This window comes from Entelurus aequoreus, linkage group LG25, assembly GCF_033978785.1.
Source record: "Entelurus aequoreus isolate RoL-2023_Sb linkage group LG25, RoL_Eaeq_v1.1, whole genome shotgun sequence".
Taxonomy (NCBI): domain Eukaryota; kingdom Metazoa; phylum Chordata; class Actinopteri; order Syngnathiformes; family Syngnathidae; genus Entelurus; species Entelurus aequoreus.
Window position 1 is genome coordinate 21,804,549 of NC_084755.1, and position 24,671 is coordinate 21,829,219.

The 24,671-nt window shown below is 39.5% G+C and overlaps 1 protein-coding gene across 1 annotated transcript; it reads right to left on the minus strand.

Annotated features, from left to right (window-relative positions):
* Positions 1-426: 426 nt before the first annotated feature.
* On the minus strand, positions 427-23,527 carry kctd13 (potassium channel tetramerization domain containing 13). Its single transcript, XM_062036334.1, has 7 exons — positions 23,119-23,527; positions 21,577-21,837; positions 19,601-19,770; positions 19,385-19,474; positions 13,095-13,147; positions 1,961-2,156; positions 427-1,683 (listed from the first exon to the last, which is right to left on the minus strand). Exons 2-7 carry the CDS (start codon positions 21,812-21,814, stop codon positions 1,447-1,449), a joined length of 984 nt encoding a protein of 327 aa, XP_061892318.1. The 5' UTR covers positions 21,815-21,837; positions 23,119-23,527; the 3' UTR covers positions 427-1,446.
* Positions 23,528-24,671: the final 1,144 nt, after the last annotated feature.

A 24,671-nucleotide genomic window follows, 5' to 3' on the forward strand; every position in this document is an offset into this window, starting at 1 on the left:
CCTTGTAAAAAGAGCTCAGCAGCGCATGCACTTTTTGCGTCGAACGAAAAGAGCACATCTCCCTGCCCCCATTCTCACCACATTTTACAGAGGCACTATAGAGAGCCTACTGACCGACTGCATCTCTGTCTGGACTGAAGCCTGCAGTGCCTCAGACTGGAAGTCTCTGCAGAGAGTGGTGAGGACGGCGGAAAAGGTCATCAGGACTCCTCTTCCGCCTATCCAGGAAATCGCAAAAAGCCGCTGCCTGACCAGGGCTCAGAAAATCTGTAGAGACTCCTCCCAGCCCCACCAAGGACTGTTTTCACTGCTGGACTCTAGAGTTTCCGCAGCCTCTGTAGCAGAACCTCCAGGTTCTGTAACAGCTTTTTCCCTCATAACTCATTTCATGTATGCAAATCATACCTGAATTAATGAACCAAAAAGCAAGATGGATTTCTTAATTTATTTAGAACAGTCCTCACCACAAGTGGACGGAAGTGAAAGTAGTGCATTGTGTTATAAGTATTGTTTTTTTTTTGTAAAGACACACTTTATCCAGTGTTTAAGATTTCAGGGTTATTAGGTTTTCACAAAACATTGGAGAAGACGAAAATTGACAGGGGGTTAATGTAAAAAAAACATACAACCCTGGACATATTGAGATTATTGTTAGGCCAATACATTAACTGAGCAAATATCAGTTTTTTGGTTTAAGACGTGAATAAAGGGTAAAGATCATGGCTCAGAATAAAATACATTAGAATCACCTACAGAAACGTTTCTGTTTAAACACGCTGAAATAAAACTTTTAGTCATATACAGAAATTACAAATCTGATGTGTGCTATGAAGTGCAAATGTATAACCCACTTGAACATGTTAACACTGCGATTGCATACAAAAGTTAAATACACGACAATAAATTAAGTTTATAAATTAATTTAAAAAAAACATTTCAAAGCGACAGAAGAAATAATTTAAATAGACAATTGGAGCTGCTCAACAATCTCATTCATAGACAACTTCACAGAATATAGCTCCGAGGCTGTTCCAGTGTTAACATATCTAAGCTTAAAAAAGGAAAAAGGACAAGAAAGAGAGCCTCCCGTGCTTATTACTGTCCACACACAACCTCGTCTACTTGTGACAACGTGGATAACCTGACGAAATAAAAGCAGATCAAGCCTGAAACAGTGTTCCCAAAAAGTCAAACACAGAGGCTGCCAGTGCATATCATCTACACCCACATCGGATGGCGGCGAAGAATATTGAAGTCATATTTTTGCCAGTTTCATGTCCCAGGCTGCTTTTTCCTATTTCAAATCTGTACACAATAGTTTATCTTGTAAACATAACATCCCCTGGCTCGCTTCAGTTACAACGCACTACCCAGGCAGTGACGTCTAACAATCAAGCTATTGCCAACACCAGGCCATTCTTGCGTGCCTTTTTTGTCTTCACATTGTTAATCTTTGTACACAGTTTGCTGGCCGTGGCCTCTTTCGTCGTGCATTATGTGCCTCCTGACGTGGATTCTCCGCACTCGCCTGTCCCCTCCTGATGCGCCCTCTTCTTCTGATTGGCCCGCCGAGGAACCTCTCGAGTCTACAAGGTACAAGCCTCCCGGACCGGTCCTTCTGCCGTTCTCATAAATGAGGATATTGAGGGTTTCTTCAAAAATCCGAGCCTCTGGAAATTCGACCTAAAATTAACAGATAACGTTGAATGCGAGTCAGTGAACGCCTCATTGAGTGACTATGAGAACACACAACACTAAAGTGGAAATTCATGCTTAGGAATAAGATAATTGCATGTAATCAACATATTTTTTATCAGCTACACCGAAGAGAATCGGTTGCATAAGCATGTGTTGACAGATGAGATTAAAAGTTCTTAGCTGTTCTAAAAATGATTTAAAAATCGATTAAAACATCACAATTCATGAAAGTTAATTCGCAGCAAACTTTGGTCCTACTTACTTTGGTCTGCTTCTTCTCTGTAGCGTAGACGATGGACGTGCAGCACACTTCAGCAATCTTACGACCTTCTCCGTAAAAAGACCAGCAGCAGATCTCATCCCCCAGCACATCCTTGACGAACAGGACTCGGCCGTTGAAGCGAAGGACGAGTTTGTCAAAGAGTTCGATGTTCTTTAACAAGTTATCATCTGAATTGCTGGTTAAAAAGGAGAAAAAGACAGAGCAAGTGTATGTCAGTATTATTATTAGTATGCACAATTGGCAACTCAAGGAATTACAGGGAATGTTGAGGTGATGCAAACCAAGTACATGAATGATACACGAGGAAGAGGTGTGTACTGTATCTGTGAAAGCTACAACTTGGTGCTGATATTGCTGGAGGTCTGCACTCTTCTAAGTACAATTCAAGTTGTAAAAAAACCCTGGATGACACACAAAGTGACACAGTTACTCAAAGAGAGGGACATGGCATTTAGATCAGGCGATCCAAATGCCTACCGTTCAGCCAGGACTGCTTTAAAGAAGGGGATCAATGCTGCCAAATCGGACCATTATAATAAACTCCAGGATTGCTTAAATAACTCAGACCCTAGGCAGGTGTGGGAAGGTGTCAAAGCAATTACAAACTTTAAAAAAACAACTTCTTCCTCAGTGAAAGGCAGCGCCATCTTAGCTGAGGAATTGAATAATTTTTAGGAAAACACAGACTCAGCACTGCCCCCCCTCTCCTCCGACGACACGGCCACAGTCCTCAGCCCGCATGAAGTAAGATTCACCTTGCGTAACATCAACCCAAGGAAAGCAGCTGGACCTGATGGCGTTCTGGGCCGTGTGCTTAAACGCTGCGCGGACGAACTGACAGATGTATTTGTTTCAATTTTTAATCCGTCACTGTCTACATCCTGGGTCCCTGCCTGTTTTAAAACCGCTACAATAATTCCCACCCCCAAACAGGCCATCATCTTATGCCTAAACGACTACAGACCTGTAGCACTCACCTCCATACCTGCCAAATGCATGGAGAGACTTATATTGAAACGGATTGAAAAGGCAATACCACCATTCCTTGACCCATATCAGTTCGCGTACCGGGAGAACCGATCAACCGAAGACACCATCGCTATTGTAATCCATAGACTCTTGGAACATCTTGAACTTAAGGACACTTACGCAAGACTGCTCTTTGTCGATTTCAGCTCAGCATTTAACACAAAATAAGGCCAAACAGACTCAGATCTAAGCTTCACAACCTTGGTCTGAACACCTTCCTCTGCAACTGGATTTTGGACTTTTTAACGAATCGCACACAGTATGTGAAAATAGGCGAGCACATTTCTGCCATGCTCAACATCAACACCGGTGCCCCACAGGGTTGTGTGCTAAGCCCTGTGCTCTTCACCCTCTTCACACATGACTGCATAGCCTCTTCAACATCCAATCTCACTGTCAAATGTGCCGACGACACCACGGTACTTGGGCTCATCAGTAACAATGATGAGACAGCATACAGTGCAGAGGTCCAACAGCTGGCTTCATGGTGTGCTAACAACAACTTGGTTCTTAACACTAACAAAACCAAAGAACTAATTGTAGACTTCCGCAGGAAAGGGCAGAACAAACACCCTCCACTTTTAATTAATAACAATCTCGTAGAAAGGGTCAAGCATTTCAAATTTTTAGGGGTAAACATAACAGAAGATCCCAACAACGTCTTTTTTTTTTTTTTAAAGGAAACTAAAATGCGCAAACATTCCGCAGAAATCAATGGTAAACTTTTACAACTGTGCCATCAGCAGTGTCCTAACTTACGGCTTTTTAGTGTGGTTTGCTAGCTGCACTAAAGCGAACCAACAGGCCGTCCAGAGAGTGGTTAAAGCGGGGGGGGGGATTACAAGGACGATACTCCCAGAGATGAGTGCTATGTACACAACTCGCCGCCTAAAGCGAGTACATAACATCCTGAAAGACAGGTACCACCCAGCACATGGCCTCTTCAACCTGCTACCCTCTGGAAGGAGGTATAGATCGACTCACGCCAGGACCACCAGAATGTCTCACAGTCTATATCCCCAGGCTGTGAGACTGCTAAATGAACAGCCTGCCCCTTTGCTGCCCCGGACCATCTTATTACCTCACTCTTCACCACCTCAATAATTGTGCTCTGGACATTGCATTGCTGCAACATCAACGTAACACCCATCGAACATCTGACTGTTCCCACCCCCACACCCCTCTATTTGCAATCTTCTTGACAATGCTAAACTGTAAACTATGGTCAACCTGCATTTCAATGCAGTTTCTAAAATCTCGTTCACATGTACAAACCCCGTTTCCATATGAGTTGGGAAATTGTGTTAGATGTAAATACAAACGGAATACAATGATTTGCAAATCCTTTTCAACCCATATTCAATTGAATGCACTACAAGGATAAGATATTTGATGTTCAAACTCAAACTAAATTTTCATGGCTGCAACACGTGCCAAAGTAGTTGGGAAAGGGCATGTTCACCACTGTGTTACATGGCCTTTCCTTTTAACAACACTCAGTAAACGTTTGGGAACTGAGGAGACACATTTTTTAAGCTTCTCAGGTGGAATTCTTTCCCATTCTTGCTTGATGTACAGCTTAAGTTGTTCAACAGTCCGGGGGTCTCCGTTGTGGTATTTTAGGCTTCATAATGCGCCACACATTTTCAATGAGAAACCGGTCTGGACTACAGGCAGGCCAGTCTAGTACCCGCACTCTTTTACTATGAAGCCACATTGATGTAACACGTGGCTTGGAATTGTCTTGCTGAAATAAGCAGGGGCGTCCATGGTAACGTTGCTTGGATGGCAACATATGTTGCTCCAAAACCTGTATGTACCTTTCAGCATTAATGGCGCCTTCACAGATGTGTAAGTTACCCATGTCTTGGGCACTAATACACCCCCATACCATCACAGATGCTGGCTTTTCAACTTTGCGCCTATAACAATCCGGATAGTTCTTTTCCTCTTTTGTCCGGAAGACACAACGTCCACAGTTTCCAAAAACAATTTGAAATGTGGACTCGTCAGACCACAGAACACTTTTCCACTTTGTATCAGTCCATCTTAGATGAGCTCAAGCCCAGCACAGCCGACGGCGTTTCTGGGTGTTGTTGATAAACGGTTTTCGCCTTGCATAGGAGTTTTAACTTGCACTTACAGATGTAGCGACCAACTGTAGTTACTGACAGTGGGTTTCTGAAGTGTTCCTGAGCCCATGTGGTGATATCCTTTACACACTGATGTCGCTTGGTGATGCAGTACAGCCTGAGGGATCGAAGGTCATGGGCTTAGCTGCTTACGTGCAGTGATTTCTCCAGATTCTCTGAACCCTTTGATGATATTACGGACCGTAGATGGTGAAATCCCTAAATTCCTTGCAATAGCTGGTTGAGAAAGGTTTTTCTTAAACTGTTCAACAATTTGCTCACGCATTTGTTGACAAAGTGGTGACCCTCGCCCCATGTGAATGACTGAGCATTTCATGGAATCTACTTTTATACCCAATCATGGCACCCACCTGTGTTTGATGAGCATTCCTCAACTTTATCAGTATTTATTGCCACCTTTCTCAACTTCTTTGTCACGTGTTGCAGGCATCAAATTCTAAAGTTAATGATTATTTGCACAAAAAAAAAGTTTATCAGTTTGAACATGAAATATGTTGTCTTTGTAGCATACTAAACTGAATATGGGTTGAAAATGATTTGCAAATCATTGTATTCCGTTTATATTTACATCTAACACAATTTCCCAACTCATATGGAAACGGTGTTTGTATGACTTAAGTGTTATTATGACAATGACAATAAAGGAATTGATTGATTGATTGATTGATTGTAGTCAACAAACAAGTAATATTTATTTTTTCATTTTTATTGTCAAAGCTTTAGGGATGTAATGATAAATGGTAATAACTATAAACAACGGTAAAACTCCCAAAGGTTAGTATTACTGCTTTAAATTAGAAATATCTTAAAATTGTGACAATTGCACTTCGATAAAATCAAAGACTGGTGATACTGCTTGTCACTGCATGATGAGACGCAAGCTAACGCGCAAACCATTAGCTGTTTATTGTGTGTTTACTATATATATGTGCCTTTTTAAAAAATATTTATATTTATATTATACTAACATGAATGCAAGAGACATTCATGTTTTTGCCCATTACAAACATCATACTAGAATCTAAACGTGTATATAAACACATTGCTGTCTGAGCAACTAAGCTATTACATTGTGCACATAAAACCTGCAGCCTGTGTTCACACTGCACGGTAATTCAGATTTTTGTTGTTGTTGTTTACATAACAAAAAGAAATGTGTTTTTTAATGGGAATGGAATGGGTCCCAGAAATGACCCGCTAGGATGTAAACATGGCTCCAATTCTAGTAGGTCTCACTCATGGCGTATTTGTGGCAATTTCAAGGATTTTTTGAAACCGGGGTCAACATTTTCTTAACCGTAATATTTGGGTAAGAGATTAGGTAGAGGGCAACAATTTTGTCTCTAGCAGTTTGTGGTGCATTTGCTTTGATGACTGTTGAGAGAAGCGTGCGCTAGAGCAGTCTTTCGTCCACTATTTCTTTTTGCAACCGTCCAGTTTGACGAAGAATGATGACGTAAGTCGCTTATTGATGACGTATAGGTCGGATGAAGGCGATCTGATCATTCATACTGCAGTGCCATCGGATACATATCTGATTTATATCAATCAATCAAAGTTTGTTTATATAAAGTAGCTCTTAATCAGTGTCTCAAAGGAATTCACAAACTCACTACGACATCCCCCTATAAACCCACATCTGGGCAAAGAAAATCTAGAAGGAAAAAACCTTGAGAAGGGACCACAGATGTGGGGAACCCTTGAAGAGGGGGTCGGCTGCAATGGATGTTGAGCAGGCATAATTATTGAATTGGTAAATTAATTGATAATGTGGGAGTTTAGTCCTTAAGGGAAGCCACAAATCCACCATATCCATAAATAAAAAAAGCCAGGGTCGGATTTGAACACAATTGGAATTGGGCTCTTAACATTGATATGAAAAAATGTGGGCAAAAATATCACAATTGACCAGCAGTGTGACATAGCCTCAGAACACAGAGTTACAGCGATCAATGTATTCATAGAGAGTTCTACAACAGGAAGTGAACATGCGTGATGTCACACAAACCCGACGTGAAACGCTCTATATATATTTATCACTAAAAAAGGCTATAAAACCTTTACATATGGAACTAAGGCTGAAACGACGCGTCGACGTAGTCGACGTCATCGGTTATGTAAATACGTCGACGCCGTTTTTGTGCGTCGACGCGTCGCATAATTACGTCACACTACCGTCATGGTGGAGCGCAAAGCAGACTGTGCGAGCGAGGGGAAAAACGCACGCCAAAAGTCGTCAAAAGTGTGGGAGTATTTCAATACACAGCCTAATAATGTAAATGGCCTATCATAGCAGCACAACGGCTATGAACGAACATTTGAAAAGAAAACCATCAACCATCAACTAGTCAATTGTCCGCGTTAGCATACGTTGTCATCATTACACAAAAACATGAATGTGTCATTTGTATCTGCTAGGGGTGTAACGTTATGTGTTTTGTATTGAACCGTTTCGGTACGGGGCTTTCGGTTCGGTACGGGGGTGTACCGAACGAGTTTCTAAGCTAAAGCTAACTTTAGCTGCTAAAGTCTTAACAAGTTGCTTTGCTCCTTCTGCGGCTGCCTCTGTCTCAGCACGCAGCATTGTCCCACCCATACAACCCTCTGATTGGTACACACGCAGCATTATCAGCCAATCAGCAGTGCGTATTCAGAGCGCATGTAGTCAGCGCTTCAGCGTGGAGCAGATATAAGGCTGAAACGACGCGTCGACGTAGTCGACGTCATCGGTTACGTAAATACGTCGACGCCGTTTTTGTGCGTCGACGCGTCGCATATTTACGTCACACTACCGTCATGGCGGACCGCAAAGCAGACGATCAAAGCAGACGATGCGAGCGGTGCGAGCGAGGGGGAAAAGCATGCCAAAAGTGGTCAAAAGTGTGGGAGTATTTCAATAAACGGCCTAATAATGTTGTTGTATGCACACTGTGTCGAGCGGAAATGGCCTATCATAGCAGCACAACGGCTATGAACCAACATTTGAAAAGAAAACCATCAACTAGTCAATCGTCCGCGCGAGCATACGTTGTCATCATTACACAAAAACATGAATGTGTCATTTGTATCTGCTAGGGGTGTAACGGTACGTGTTTTGTATTGAACCGTTTCGGTACGGGGCTTTCGGTTCGGCACGGGGGTGTACCGAACGAGTTTGTAAGCTAAAGCTAACTTTAGCTGCTAAAGTCTTAACAAGCTGCTTCGCTCCTTCTGCCTCTGTCTCAGCACGCAGCATTGTCCCACCCACACAACCATCTGATTGGTACACACGCAGCATTGTCCCACCCACACAACCATCTGATTGGTACACACGCAGCATTGTCCCACCCATACAACCATCTGATTGGTACACACGCAGCATTGTCCCACCCACACAACATCTGATTGGTACACACGAAGCATTATCAGCCAATCAGCAGTGTGTATTCAGAGCGCATGTAGTCAGCGCTTCAGCGTGGAGCAGATAGGTGTTTAGCAGGTGAGCATCAGGCAGCGGACTCTCCCCAAATGATAATAAACACCTCCCAGTCAACTACTAGTAACATCACTATGAGCCCGTTGACCTTCTAGAAATATAAACTGCAGCTCAGCTCACTCGCAGTCCTGGCTTGAGGTGAAGGCTAATTAGCTCTCAGTTCCAGCCACATCGACCCCTTCTGAGCGCCTATTTTCAGCTGCTGGGAATATTGTAAAGAAGAAAAGAACCAAACATGTAGACATGCTAACCTTTCTTCATTACAACTGTTAGTTACTCACTGGAATGAGTAGAATTGGTTATTGTGTACTGTGTTGGACTGGATGTTTATTTTGCACATTTTAAAAGCAATACTTAATGTTTACAGTGCTCCAGAATATTTAGATTGGCACTTTTTTGTATTGGATGTTTATCTTTATTTTTGCACATTTTAGAAATAAGCAATACTTTCACTTTTGTTGAAATGTTTACACTGTTGTTACAGAATATTTCGTTTTGCACTTTTTTGTATTGGATGTTTATCTTTATTTTTGCACATTTTAAAGCAAAATAAGCAATACTTTTTCTTTTGAAATGCTTATACTATTGCAGAATATTAAGATTTGCACTGGATGTTGACTTTTATATTTGCACATTAAAAAGCAAATAAGCTACTTTTAATTTTGTTAAATGTTAAAAGTTTTAAATGTTTACATTTGACAGAATATTTAGTCATGTTGTTGTCAATGTTGACTGAGTGGCCATACTTCTTTTTTTTTGTAAATAAAAGCCGTGCCTTTTGAAAAAACGGGCCTACATTTATTTTTTCATCTTCATTTGAATAAAAAAATAATCGGTAAAAGGAAAAATAATCTATAGATTAATCGGAAAAATAATCTATAGATTAACCGATTAATCGAAAAAATAATCTATAGATTAATCGATAGAAAAATAATCGTTAGCTGCAGCCTTAAGCAGATAGGTGTTTAGCAGGTGAGCATCAGGCAGCGGACTCTCCCCAAATGATAATAAACACCTCCCAGTCAACTACTAGTAACATCACTATGAGCCCGTTGACCTACTAGAAATTTAAACTGCAGCTCAGCTCACTCGCAGTCCTGGCTTGAGGTGAAGGCTAATTACCTCTCAGTTCCAGCCACATCGACCCCTTCTGAGCGCCTATTTTCAGCTGCTGGGAATATTGTAAACAAGAAAAGAAGCAAAGCAAGTAGACATGCTAACCTTTCTTCATTACAACTGTTAGTCACTCACTGGAATGAGTAGAATTGGTTATTGTGTACTGTGTTGGACTGGATGTTTATTTTGCACATTTTAAAAGCAATACTTAATGTTTACAGTGCTCCAGAATATTTAGATTGGCACTTTTTTGTATTGATGTTTATCTTTATTTTTGCACATTTTAGCAAATAAGCAATACTTTCACTTTTGTTGAAATGTTTACACTTTTGTTACAGAATATTTCGTTTTGCACTTTTTTGTATTGGATGTTTATCTTTATTTTTGCACATTTTAAAGCAAAATAAGCAATACTTTTACTTTTGAAATGCTTATACTATTGCAGAATATTAAGATTTGCACTGGATGTTTACTTTTATATTTGCACATTAAAAAGCAAATAAGCTACTTTTAATTTTGTTAAATGTTAAACGTTTTAAATGTTTACATTGTTACAGAATATTTTGTCATGTTGTTGTCAATGTTGACTGAGTGGCCATACTTTTTTTTTTTGTAAATAAAAGCCATGCCTTTTGAAAAAACTGGCCTACTTTTATTTTTTCATCTTCATTTTAAATAAAATAAAATAAAAAATAATCGGTAAAAGGAAAAATAATCTATAGACGAATCGAAAAAATAATCTATAGATTAACCGATTAATCGAAAAAAAATAATCTATAGATTAATCGATAGAAAAATAATCGTTAGCTGCAGCCTTATATGGAACCGGAAGAAGATAAACATTTAAAAACGGAAATCGTTTTTTTGCTCTGATTACTGCTTTACACACTCTTGGCATTCTCTCGATGAGCTTCAAGCACACCTGTGAAGTGAAAACCATTTCAGGTGACTACCTCTTGAAGCTCATCAAGAGAATGCCCAGAGTGTGCAAAAAAGTAATCAGAGCAAAGGGTGGCTATTTTGAAGAAACTAGAATATAAAACATGTTTTCAGTTATTTCATCTTTTTTTGTTAAGTACATAACTCCACGTGTCCATGCACAGTTTTAATGCCTTCAGTGACAATCTACAATAATAATAATAAAAAGTCATGAAAATAAAGAAAACAGATTGAATGAGAAGGTGTGTCCAAACTTTTAGCCAGTACTATATATTTCATTATATAATGTTTTTAAATTATTATTTTAACATATATTTTTAATCTAATAATTAATTATATCAATAATAATAATAAAAATAATATGGTTAATAAGTAAAAAAAAAACATTTACTGTTTATTCTGCCAAGGAAAGTACAATGAGAGTCAATTTATTTATTTTGTTAGAATAAAACTGAAAATATTTTTAGTGTGTCTACGAAGTACTTTTTGTTCACATTCAACAATATCGTGATAACAATGATAACCGTGATAATTCTGGTCACAATAACCGTGATATGCAATTGTCATGTCTTTTACATCTCCAGAAAGCTTAAGGGTTTGGGTTATGTCTGACTATGGCCATGTCCACAGTCACAAATAGGGATGGGAATCGAAAACTGATTCTTTTTGAGAAACGGCTCTGAGTGTTTCAATTCCTGAAAATAATTTGCCAGTTTTGTTAATGATTCCCTAAACATTAGCGCACACACTATGTGATAACTTTGACGAAATGACGCATGTTCGATCTCGTCTGAGCCGGAAGTGCAATGTAACACGTCGTCTGCTGTTTATACTGCAGGTACCTAACTAACAATGATTGTCATATAAGAGCCTAATTGTAAAACCTGTTTTTATTAACAGTAAGTGTCAAATGAATGCTTCTTATATAGTACATTATGAGAAACTAAGAATTGTTCTCCAGAGCGGAAACACCGCAATTAGTCAGAAAAATCGCACATCCTTCCTAAACAAAACAAGGATGATGCTAATTAACCTGTTTATCATTTTATCCAAGTGGAAATCGATAAGAGAATCGAGAAAGAACGGAATCATTAAGCAGAATTGAAAAATGGAATTCGAATCGTAAAAATCCTATCAATTCCCATCCCTAGTCACAAACACGTATCATATCAAAAATGCATATTTCGCCCACTCCTGTAAAAAAAATGTTTTTCCATCCAAGCATCCACACTATAATATAATAAAAATCTCTCTCCCCATAAAAACAATGCGCATTTTGACCAACCAGAAGCCTGAAAAAGCTACTACAGCTGTCTTATAAAGCTGTTCATATACACAGTGATATATTAGATCAGTAACAGTAACAGCACACGCCTACTGATCGCCCTGGAAACACACACAATCTTTTTTTCTAAAACCACCCGTGCAAGTTACAAGGCCCAAGCGCGTAAATTGTTCCATTTATCTTCGAGGTTTAAACACAAAAGATAATCCCGCACATTTGAGAGAAACCAAAAAGCTCTGTTTAACCCACAGGTGTCAAACTCAAGCCCGGAGGCCAGTTATGGCCCGCCACATCATTCTATGTAGCCTGCGAAAGCCTGGAAAAAATGGGTTTCAATAAAATACTTTTTTTTTTTTTACTAAATGCATTCGTTTTTTCAATTTTGACAGAGAAAAAATGCATATTTTAAACTTTAATATTATCTGATCATGCCAATCATATTATATACTGTATTGCAGAACTATTTTTGTGAGATAAAAACAAATAGTTAAATATATGCTTGTCAATCACCTTTATTTATGATTTTAAAGCAAGTTATCCATCCATTTTCTACCGCTTGTCCCTTTTGGGGTCGCGGGGGGTGCTGGAGCCTATCTCAGCTGCATTCGGGTTATACATAAAAAAATCTAATAATCAAATGCACATGCATTTCAATTAATCATGATTATTCACAGGTTATTACCCGCATGCATAATGTAAATTAATTTAAAAAAAGCAGACCTCTAAAAGCAGCCATTACTGCGATGTGGCCTTCAATGAAAATGAGTTTGACACCCCTGGTTTAACCCATCCAAATGCAAACGCCAGAGGTGCCTGTTTTGAGACTCTCTAAACTGGCCGGAGTTTTCCAAAAGCTAATTTTTTGAGGACAAAAACTAAGTTTGCATGAGGCCAAAAATGCATCAAAAAAGTATGCGTTTTTAAAAAAAACATTTCCAAAACGATATTGCTGTAGGTCGAAAAGCACCACACAGAGCAGTGCACACACAAGGCTATATTGTTTGCTAAAATAGAACACACAACATTTAAATACACGTTTCTAATGAGACAAGACTAAAACACAATTTTTAACATTGTCTTTGTGTGACGTGGCCTCAGGAGGTCGACAGCCTTTACCTGGTATATGAGTATTTGTTGTTTCCTCTGTTGTTCTGCAACTTTACAACCGGCTGTAAAAACAAAGACAACACAACAAATTAGCCACTCGCAGAGGACAGGCACACACGCGAGGATGTGCCGTGTAATCAATGCAATCCCTCTTCCTGAGATAGAGATACCGGTCACCCTAATCCAGACCTGGGCATTCTGCGGCCCGCGGGCCGCATCCGGCCCTTTGTGCGTCCCTGTCCGGCCCGCGTGAGGCCAATTATAAATTACAAAATAAATTTTAAAAAGTATCTATGTCGAGTGTGCAATACAACGGTGCTGCTTTTGTTTTGAAAATCGTTATTTGTATTACTTCCGTGTGGACGTATGCGTGTGCGTGATTGTGAGTGAATGTGAACAGCTGCTGTAAAGTTGAAAAAACATCTATGTCGTGCGCGCAATACAACTGTGCTGATTTTATTTTGAAAAGTATTATTTATGGGCGTGTGTCCGTGTGTAACCTGCGAGTGAAGGTGCACATGCAGCGACAAGTGATGCACGGTTTACACCCGAGACGCTAAAAAGAGAAAAGTTGATGAAGAATGCCGTGTTTCCAACAAGACATGGACTGCAAAGCAACGTTCCCTTAAGGTGCGTGCCTGCGCAATTGCGCACTGCTCAAGCGTCCGCTGCGCACAGCAAATATATGCCGCACACCAAATCAAATCCCATCTGAATTCTAAACAAAATAAACATATTTATTCTATGGAATTTTGCAATGCAACTTTGAGTGACAGTGACAACCAGCGGCCCTAACGGTGTTCGTCAACACCGTTCAATTGAACACCGTTCAATTATTGTAACGTCTATCGAGATGCTTCGAGGACAGGAATTATATCGATCACTTTATTGAGCAAAACTGTTTATATTCGGACATAACCACACCAAAAACATGAGTAAAACACTTCTATCTCGAAAAACTAGTCATTTTCTGCCGTACAAACCAGGCCAAAACCAACTTGTCATCTGTCACCAACACGCATAGCACTAAACCACTGGTGCGTTTATGGCCACACAAAAAGTCGGACAACTCAAACACCACATAAAGTTACACTATGACTCCTCAGTCATACGTGTGCTTATTTTACTGTCATTTATTATTAATGTTAATTTATTTATATTAGTCATGGAATGCTGTTACACACACTATGTTGAAGTATTACTATTATTATTAATTATTATTATTAATATTATTATTTATCTTACGGTATATATCAAAAATAATATTGAGCAACATTTAATTGAAATATTGTCGATGTGGCCCTCCAGCAGTGCTCGGGTTGCTCATGCGGCCCCCGGTAAAAATTAATTGCCCACCCCTGCCCTAATCACTGGAGTGCACAAAACAACCTAAAATCCACCAAGTCAAAACCTACACATTAGGGATGTTATTTCTTTAAGCTGATATGATACAGATAACTTTTTGCTTTTCAAGACCTATAATTGATTTTTTTTTAAATTTAGATGCAACTGTATTTTGTGCACACTTCTCTTTACATCTGTCTTTAGAGCAGCTTCTTTGAAGACTTTCAAAACACAGCGTTTAAGTTTTTTTTTGTTTGTTATCAGATGACATTAGAATTCCTCATCACAACCCGATAACTATCTTACTGATATTTAGGGTGGGAGAAATAATAGATTTTTAGATGCATTGCAGTTCGTACAGTGACGATTATAACATCGATTAGTAAACGCAATTGCACAGTTTTTTTTAAAGTTGCAAGTGATCAACGCTGATTTACTAAAACGGAAATAAATGTGAAACAGCATCAATATACATAAATTAAAGATGCATTAATAATCGATTAACAATCAAATCGTAGCTCCTGAATGGTAAGGTGCCCAAAGATTCCCAGGTCTACTGATATGTATCATGCACACCTAGATGCACAGTCTACCAGTTGAAATACTAAGAATGATGCAATTGTGCACAATAGAAATATAAAGAACCCCAAATAAAATCAGTATCATTATATGAAAAACACAAACACATAAAAATAGGACATTTGGAATTGGTCTGCTTTTGAAATATATGAGTGTATGTGAATATTAACATTTAACTGTAAAGACTATGTGAATTACACATATAACTTAGACAAATTATAATCACTCAAAAGGTTGTGTTAATAAGTGAAAAATAGCAGCGCCGGCCCAGATGGCCTCGAGGCCAAATTTATCAAACTTGGATCCTGTATACTAAGTTATCCATTATCTGACTTGTTTAATTTGTCTTTACGCACTTCTTCTCTCCCTATTATCTGCAAAACTGCAAGAGTAACTCCAATTTTCAAAAGGAGGGTACAATACTGACCTGGGTAACTACCGCCCAATTTCTATCATTTGTAGCACTATCAACATTTTTTTAAATATTATTTTTCAACAACTATACAATTACCGTAATGAAGTTAATGTATTGTCTTCTTATCAATCTGCCTTTCGTTCTGGCTTTTCAACAACTACAGCCCTAGTTAAATTTACAAATGATGTATTCTCATCTTTTGAACAAAAATGCACAGGTGCTATATTCTTAGACCTCTCAAAGGCTTTTGATCTAGTTGACCACTACATTCTCCTTGACAAACTTAAATCGGTAGGCCTCAGTAGAAATGCTCTCCTCTGGTTCAATGCCTATCTCTATAATAGACGTCAATTTGTTGCTTTTAAATAAATAAATATAAATGATAAATGGGTTATACTTGTATAGCGCTTTCCTACCTTCAAGGTACTCAAAGCGCTTTTGACAGTATTTCCACATTCACACACACATTCACACACTGATGGCGGGAGCTGCCTTGCAAGGCGCTAACCAGCAGCCATCAGGAGCAAGGGTGAAGTGTCTTGCCCAAGGACACAACGGACGTGACTAGGATGGTAGAAGGTGGGGATTGAACCCCAGTAACCAGCAACCCTCCGATTGCTGACACGGCCACTCTACCAACTTCGCCACGCCGTCCCACTACTACTAAAGATGCCGTGTCCAGTCTCAGCATCATGGAAAAAGGAGTTCCGCAGGGTTCTACGTTAGGACCCCTTTTATTTTCTATATTTATTAATGACCTTCCTCGAGTGTGTACTAAATGCCAAGTACATTTATATGCTGACGATACCGTTGTCTATATGTCAGGTGCTAATATAAATCAGCTTCAGAATCCGCTTCAGGTAGATTTCAATTCAAATTCAGAACTGGCTTAGAATTAATTTGTTAAAACTTAATATGAAAAAAATCCCTCTATATGCTTTTTGTAACTCGCCACTCGCTACAATCTGCGGATTTGAACATTTATTTTGACAATGGTACTCCAATGACCAAGGAGCCCGCTGTGAAGTACCTAGGAGTCTGGCTTGACTGTGAACTTAACTTTAAATTACATATTGACTACATCATTAAAGGCCTACTGAAACCCACTACTACCGACCAAGCAGTCTGATAGTTTATATATCAATGATGAAATCTTAACATTGCAACACATGCCAATACGGCCGGGTTAACTTATAAAGTGCAATTTTAAATTTCCCGCGAAACTTCCGGTTGAAAACGTCTATGTATGATGACGTATGCGCGTGACGTCAATGGTTGAAACGGAAGTATTCAGACCCCATTGGATCCAATACAAAAAGCTCTGATTTCATCGCAAAATTCCACAGTATTCTGGACATCTGTGTTGGTGAATCTTTTGCAATTTGTTTAATGAACAATGAAGACTGCAAAGAAGAAAGCTTTAGGTGGGATCGGTGTATTAGCAACACAACCAGGAGGACTTTGAGATGGATAGTCCGCCCTGAGATCGGTAGGTTGGAGTTCAAATCCCAGCCGAGTCATACCAAAGACTATAAAAATGGGACCCATAACCTCCCTGCTTGGGACTCAGCAACAAAGAGTTGGAGTTGGGGGTTAAATCACCAAAATGATTCCCGGGCGCGGCGCCGCTGCTGCCCACTGCTCCCCAAGGGGATGGGACAAATGCAGAGGACAAATTTCACCACATCTAGTGTGTGTGTGACAATCATTGGTACTTTAATCTTTAATCTGATAGCAGACGCGCTATCCGATGCTAGCCGCCGACCGCATCTATGATCGGGTGAAATCCTTCGTCGCCCTGTCGATTGCTGGAACGCAGGTGAGCACGGGTGTTGATGAGCAGATGAGGGCTGGCGTAGGTGGAGCGCTAATGTTTTTATCATAGCTCTGACGAGGTCCCGTAGCTAAGTTAGCTTCAATGGCGTCGTTAGCAACAGCATTGTTAAGCTTCGCCAGGCTGGAGAGCATTAACCGTGTAGTTACATGTCCATGGTTTAATAGTATTGTTGATTTTCTGTCCATCCTTCCAGTCAGGGGTTTATTTCTTTTCTTTCTATCTGCATTTAAGCCCGATGCTATCACGTTAGCTCCGTGAGGTCCCGTAGCTAAGTAAGCTTCAATGGCGTCGTTAGCAACAGCACTGTTAAGCTTCGCCAGGCTGGAAAGCATTAACCGTGTAGCTACATGTCCATGGTTTAATAGTATTGTTGATTCTCTGTCTATCCTTCCAGTCAGGGGTTTATTTATTTTGTTTCTATCTGCATTTAAGCCCGATGCTATCACGTTAGCTCCGTAGCTAAAGAGCTTCGCCAATGTATTGTCGTGGAGATAAAAGTCACTGTGAATGTCCATTTCGCGTTCTCGACTCTCATTTTCAAGAGGATATAGTATCCAAGGTGGTTTAAAATACAAATCTGTGATCCACAATAGAAAAATGAAAAAGTGTGGAATCCAATGAACCCTTGTACCTAAGTTACAGTCAGAGCAAAAAAAGATACGTCCTGCACTGCACTCTAGTCCTTCACTCTCACGTTCCTCATCCAGGAATCTTTCATCCTCACTCAAATTAATGGGGTAATCGTCGCTTTCTCGGTCCGAATCGCTCTCGCTGCATTGTAAACAATGGGGAAATGTGAGGAGCCCTTCAACCTGTGACGTCACGCTACTTCCGGTACAGGCAAGGCTTTTTTTATCAGCGACCAAAACTTTATCGTCGATGTTCTCTACTAAATCCTTTCAGCACAAATATGGCAATATCGCGAAATGATCAAGTATGACACATAGAATGGATCTGCTATCCCCGTTTAAATAAAAACATTTCATTTCAGTAGGCCTTTAAGAGAACACACTCCTGCCTAATGCCACTATACAGATCATCAAACTGTTTTACATTTCAAGTCAGAAGGAAATTAATCTCTCAACTTATTTGACCAATTATTGACAATGCGGACATTGTTTATTTGAATACCTATGATATACACCTTAAACCTCTTAATGTTTTGTTTAACACCCTGTGTAGATTTATTTTAAGTTGTCCATAGAGAATCATCACTGTCATTTATACACCCAGCTCAACTGGCTCCATCCTGACAAGCGACGGCTGTACCACTGGTTTCTATTTATTGTCAAGTGTATTTATTTTAATCTACCAGCATATTTGAAATTTTTTCTTGTGCCCTTTACATCATCCTACCCTCTAAGACAATCTCAATATCCTACATTTACTGTCCCTACTGTGCGTAAAGAGCTGGCCCGGAGGTCCTTTTCTTTTAGAGCCCCCTTTGATTGGAATCATCTGCCTGTCTCTCTGAGGTCTTTATCAACCATTGGTCCCTTCAAAATGTCTATTTTTCTTTATCTTAAAACTGAATACCACTGTATGTAGTATGCCCTTGGTTGGAATTTAATTTAATAATATTATATTTATTTTACTGCATTATATGTTATTATATTGTAAATATTGTACATTCTGAGAGAGTTGTGTGAGCTGAGAGGTATCTGAGCAAAATTGTCTTTAATGATTGTCTGTAATTGTTTGTTGTGTAACTTGTCCTGAGTTGTACTGTATTGCGTTAATTTTAAATGTCTTTGGTCCCCCTTGAAAACGAGATTCTGCATCTCAAGGGGTTTTCCATTAATAAATTCAAATTTGGAATTCGTCTGCTTTTGAAATATATGAGTGTATGTGAATATTAAACATTTAACTGTAAAGACTATGTGAATTACACATATACCATAGACAAATTAGAATCACTCAAAAGGTTTGTGTCGGACAAGTAGCCCCTCACACGGCTTGTTATGATAATCTCTGGTGTAAAAAATGTCTTGCCAAAATCACTAACAAGATGCTCAGGGCGGAAAACCCCCCAGTAGTGCTGCAACGAGTTCTTTGGTTTTAAGTCTGGGAATCATTTGCGAACCAAAACATACTTGTCACTTATCCATAGAATTTAGTGATTACCTTTCTGCAAGTCGCAATCATCTTTTGCTCTTCTTTGGCTGACGTGATCATGGGGATGCGACACACACTTTCAAATACGTCCTTTTGTTTCTACAAAGGGAAACAGACACATTTATATATTAGGTACATTTACTGTTCAGTAAAAGCACTTACTAAATGGAAACTAGTGATATATCAAGTTCCATACCAAACTAACCCGACATACAACTACTTTACCTGCATGGCGGTGAGGCAGTGCTGGACGAGTCCCTGGACCCTGTAGTACTGGGCCTCTTTCAGGACCTCATCAAGTTCTCTGTGGTCATCGGGGAGTGGTACCGAGCCATCCCGCAAGAAGTTCAAAATGAGTCCAAAATGTCGGCCACTTCGATCTAAAATTACCCAGCCTAGTGCAGACAGAGAAAAGATAATCAGCTATTTGAACATACTTCAAAAATGTGTTCACTGTACACTCAATAAACCCAATTTGCAAAAGGAGAAATCTGATCATTATATAAAGTCCTTAAACTATGATGAAAAAATGAAACACAGCTCTTTTTAACGGTACAGTTGTACCTCACCTTAGAAGAATTTGTGTCACAATCATCCCCGCCATTGGTTGGCATAGCAAATATCACAGTCAACCCCGTAAGATTTGGTCTTACTTAGCACTGGCTTTTAATTAGATATGAACATAATTACATTTTCCAACAACAAGAAGGAGGAAAGTCAGTGTAAAAGACAGTGCTTAGAAGAAGCGGATGGATGATATTCATTGAATTAAAAAAATATATACAGTATATCATCAAAACCATTGATGTGTGTAGCCAACTTGAAGTGTATTACTGCTAGTCTGCACCATACTAAAGCAGAAGGCGTGTAACACTAACAATGTTAAAATAATATCTAAACGCTGGATGTACACTACCGTTCAAAAGTTTGGGGTCACATTGAAATGTCCTTATTTTTGAAGGAAAAGCACTGTACTTTTCAATGAAGATAACTTTAAACTAGTCTTAACTTTAAAGAAATACACTCTATACATTGCTAATGTGGTAAATCACTATTCTAGCTGCTAATGTCTGGTTTTTGGTGCAATATCTACATAGGTGTATAGAGGCCCATTTCCAGCAACTATCGCTCCAGTGTTCTAATGGTACAATGTGTTTACTCATTGGCTCAGAAGGCTAATTGATGATTAGAAAACCCTTGTGCAATCATGTTCACACATCTGAAAACAGTTTAGCTCGTTACAGAAGCTACAAAACTGACCTTCCTTTGAGCAGATTGAGTTTCTGGAGCATCACATTTGTGGGGTCAATTAAACGCTCAAAATGGCCAGAAAAAGAGAACTTTCATCTGAAACTCGACAGTCTACTCTTGTTCTTAGAAATGAAGGCTATTCCACAAAATTGTTTGGGTGACCCCAAACTTTTGAACGGTAGTGTATATCCATGCAAAAAATTAAAAGCTGCTGATGGTGTGTTTGACGGAGAAGCAGCTCAAATGAGATACCGCAGAAGTCCACTCTCCAATGTAAATGCTGTACATTAATATTACATTACTTAGGAGTTAGTAGTAGTACATTCCACTGTATTGTTTTATACAATATTTCTTATCTAAACGTTTGTTTTTGTTTAAAAGTAACTTGGTTAAAATTGTGCTGTTTTAAATTGATTTCAATTCATTTTAACGGGAGACGTTGATTTGAGATACAAAGTGTTTCGATTTAAGAGCTTTGTCACAGAACCGGTTAAGCTTGTAAGTTAAGGTACCACTGTATTCGTAGTGAAGGATGGAAAAACGGTACAAAACAGCAACATACAAACTCAACATGTATAGATTTTCTTTTGTCCCACTGGCAATCAAAGCACTTAACAGAAAACTACTGTAATAACCGGATGCAATAATAAGGAGTGGAATATTGAGATGCAATACGGGGGGGGGTGTAATGTGTGATCTCATAACTAACTGATATACCTACGCACTGTTCACTGTCGTCACTGTATTGTCGGATGAACTATGTATGTATGTATGTAAAACGTGTCTTGATGTCCAAGACAAATTTCTCCTCGGAGACAATAAAGCTAATTATTAATATTATTATTAAAAACAAATGCATATAAATACATGAACAAAGAAATAAATATAAAATATGAACAGGTAGATAATAGAGAACAACAGCCAACAGATATGTTTTCTGGTCCACTCACCGTCAGAGTCTATGGTCACCTCGGTTCCTCCATTGCATATACTCTGCAGCACACTTTCCTCCTTGGTAAGCGTCTGTACTGTTGTAAAATGCAGCGAGCCACCGACATTTAACTTGACATACTTGCTTCCCAGCAGGCCCTGATGTCTTTGTTCAACAATGCTCTGGAAAGCAGGCTGGGAGACAGCAGACTGGGCAGAGTTGGCAGCAGGACTGCCGACTGACGCCTCAGCAGACATGGGACTGAACGGTTCTTCTCCGACTGTAATACCAAAGTAAATGGTAAATGGGTTATACTTGTATACCTTAAAGGTACTCAAAGCGCTTTAACACTATTTCCACATTCACCCATTCACACACACAATCACACACTGATGGCGGGAGTTGCCATGCAAGGCCCTAAACACGACCCATCAGGAGCAAGGTTGAAGTGTCTTGCTCAAGGACACAATGGACGTGACTAGGTTGGTAGAAGAAAAGAGAGACCTGTTTCTATTGGAATGGAAAAATGACTTATGGTCACGGTGGATTTTAGCTGTTTCAGTTGTAAACAGGATTTGAGTATAATTAAACAGGAGTCAATCTTTGCATACATTAGTTTTATATATATTTTCTGGATAATCAAAGCACTTTACAGTGAGAAAGGCCCAATAGGACTTAGACAAATTTTAATGATCCACTGAAATGTTCCACACAGTAGCTCAGTTACAAAGGATGGAAAGGATAATGCAGGTAAATGGTAAATGGGTTATACTTGTATAGCATTTTTCTACCTTCAAGGTACTCAAAGCGCTTTGACACTATTTCCACATTCACCCATTCACACACTGATGGCGGGAGCTGCCATGCAAGGCGCTAACCACGACCCATCAGGAGCAAGGGTGAAGTGTCTTGCTCAAGGACACAACGGACGTGATGAGGTTGGTAGAAGGTGGGGATTGGACGAGGTTGGTAGAAGGTGGGGGTTGAACCAGGAACACTCAGGTTGCTGGCATGGCCACTCTCCCAACCGCACCACGCCGCCCCCATGGTATAAAGTAGATTAAAAATGTACCGTAGTAGCAATATAAAATATGACATATGTAATATTTACATATTATATATACTGATATATTATATTTTTATATAATATATACAATATATAACAATTACCATGTACAATAGTACAGTATATGTAACAGCTGCAGCAGTATGTGGTTAATCAGACCTTTCTTTGATATGTTGTCGTCCAGCTCCGCAAAGCAAAACATTTTGGATCACTTAGCTACTTAAAATTTCATGCCATGCATAATTTGCAAAGCAACAATTCCTCTTAAGCATAGAGGGGTTTGGCATGGTCCTTTTTTGTATTTACTTTGACTTTGATCACATTCTTCGACATATTTCAGAGAGGCAATACGCCATCTGCCTTTGCATGCGTCAACAAAATGTTTTGTAAAAATAATTTAAAAAAACACAAGGACATGGAAGATGTTAGCGAACATGAACAATGACGAAACGTCATCATTTGGCATTGTTGTGGCGTATCATGAATTGTACTTACAACGCTGAACATCAAAAGGAACTGGAGAGTTGAAGCGATCTCTTAAGACGTTTTACTAATTGTGCTAATTGCCAATGAGCCCCGAGAGAAACCCCAACTGACCTGTTCGTGAGAACAAGCACTATATTTCTAATTATCCTGCAGCAGGGCTAAGGTTGGACAATTCATCTTGACGCCAGCTAGCATAGCTACATCAAAATGGCAACATCGGCTAGTCCATGTTGATTCGGAACTCTTCGTTTTAGCTTCGTTACACCAGCGGTATCAAAACATAGTATAAAAGACAAATTATTAATTTTCCCTCAGGATTATTTTCTGTTAATTTAAGAAAGAGAACTGGGTCACTCGGTAACGAAAGCTCCACAATTTCCGGTATTTTCTTCTTCCACTGTAGAATATTGGCGTGCCTGCCCCCTATCGACAGAAAATGCGCGTAGCACCACGGAGATAATTTTACTTTATATATTGCTTATATTTTTAAAGATCTGTTTAGTGACATTTTAAAGTTAAACATACGCGCAGTACGAGGAATTATTTGATAACTTTATTGTTTATGTATGCATGGTTTATGTTTTTTCAACAATGGGCAGCACGGTGGTACAGGGGTTAGTGCATGTGCCTCACAACACGAAGGTATCGAGTAGTCCTGAGTTCAATCCCGGGCTCGGGATCTTTCTGTGTGGAGTTTGCATGTTCTCCCCGTGACTGCGTGGGTTCCCTCCGGGTACTCCGGCTTCGTCCCACCTCCAAAGACATGCACCTGGGGATAGGTTGATTGGCAACACTAAATTGTCCCTAGTGTGTGAATGTGAGTGTGAATGTTGTCTGTCTATCTCTGTTGGCCCTGTGAGAGGTGGCGACTTGTCCAGAGTGTACACCACCTTCCGCCCGAATGCAGCTGAGATAGGCTCCATCACCCCCAACGACCCCGAAAGAGACACGTGGTAGAAAATGGATGGATGGATGGACATCACATACACTATATTGCCAAAAGTATTTGCTCACCCATCCAAATGATCAGAATCAGGTGTCCTAATCACTTGATGTATAAAATCAAGCACTTAGGCATGGAGACTGTTTCTACAAACATTTGTGAAAGAATGGGCCGCTCTCAGGAGCTCAGTGATTTCCAGCGCGGAACTGTCATAGGATGCCAATACCTGTGCAACAAATCCAGTCGTGAAATTTCCTCGCTCCTAAATATTCCAAAATCAACTGTCGGCTTTATTGTAAGAAAATGGAAGAGTTTGGGAACAACAGCAACTCAGCCACCAAGTGGTAGGCCACGTAAACTGACAGAGAAGGGTGATGGTATTTATTTTTTATTTTTTTGTCATAAAAAAATACAATCATGTGTGCTTACGGACTGTATCCCTGCAGACTGTATTGATCTATATTGATATATAATGTAGGAACCTATTAATAACAGAAAGAAACAACCCTTTTGTGCGAATGAGTGTGAATGGGGGAGGGAGGTTTTTTGGGTTGGTGCACTAATTGTAAGTGTATCTTGTGTTTTTTGTATTGAATTAATAAAAAAAAAAAAAAAAAAA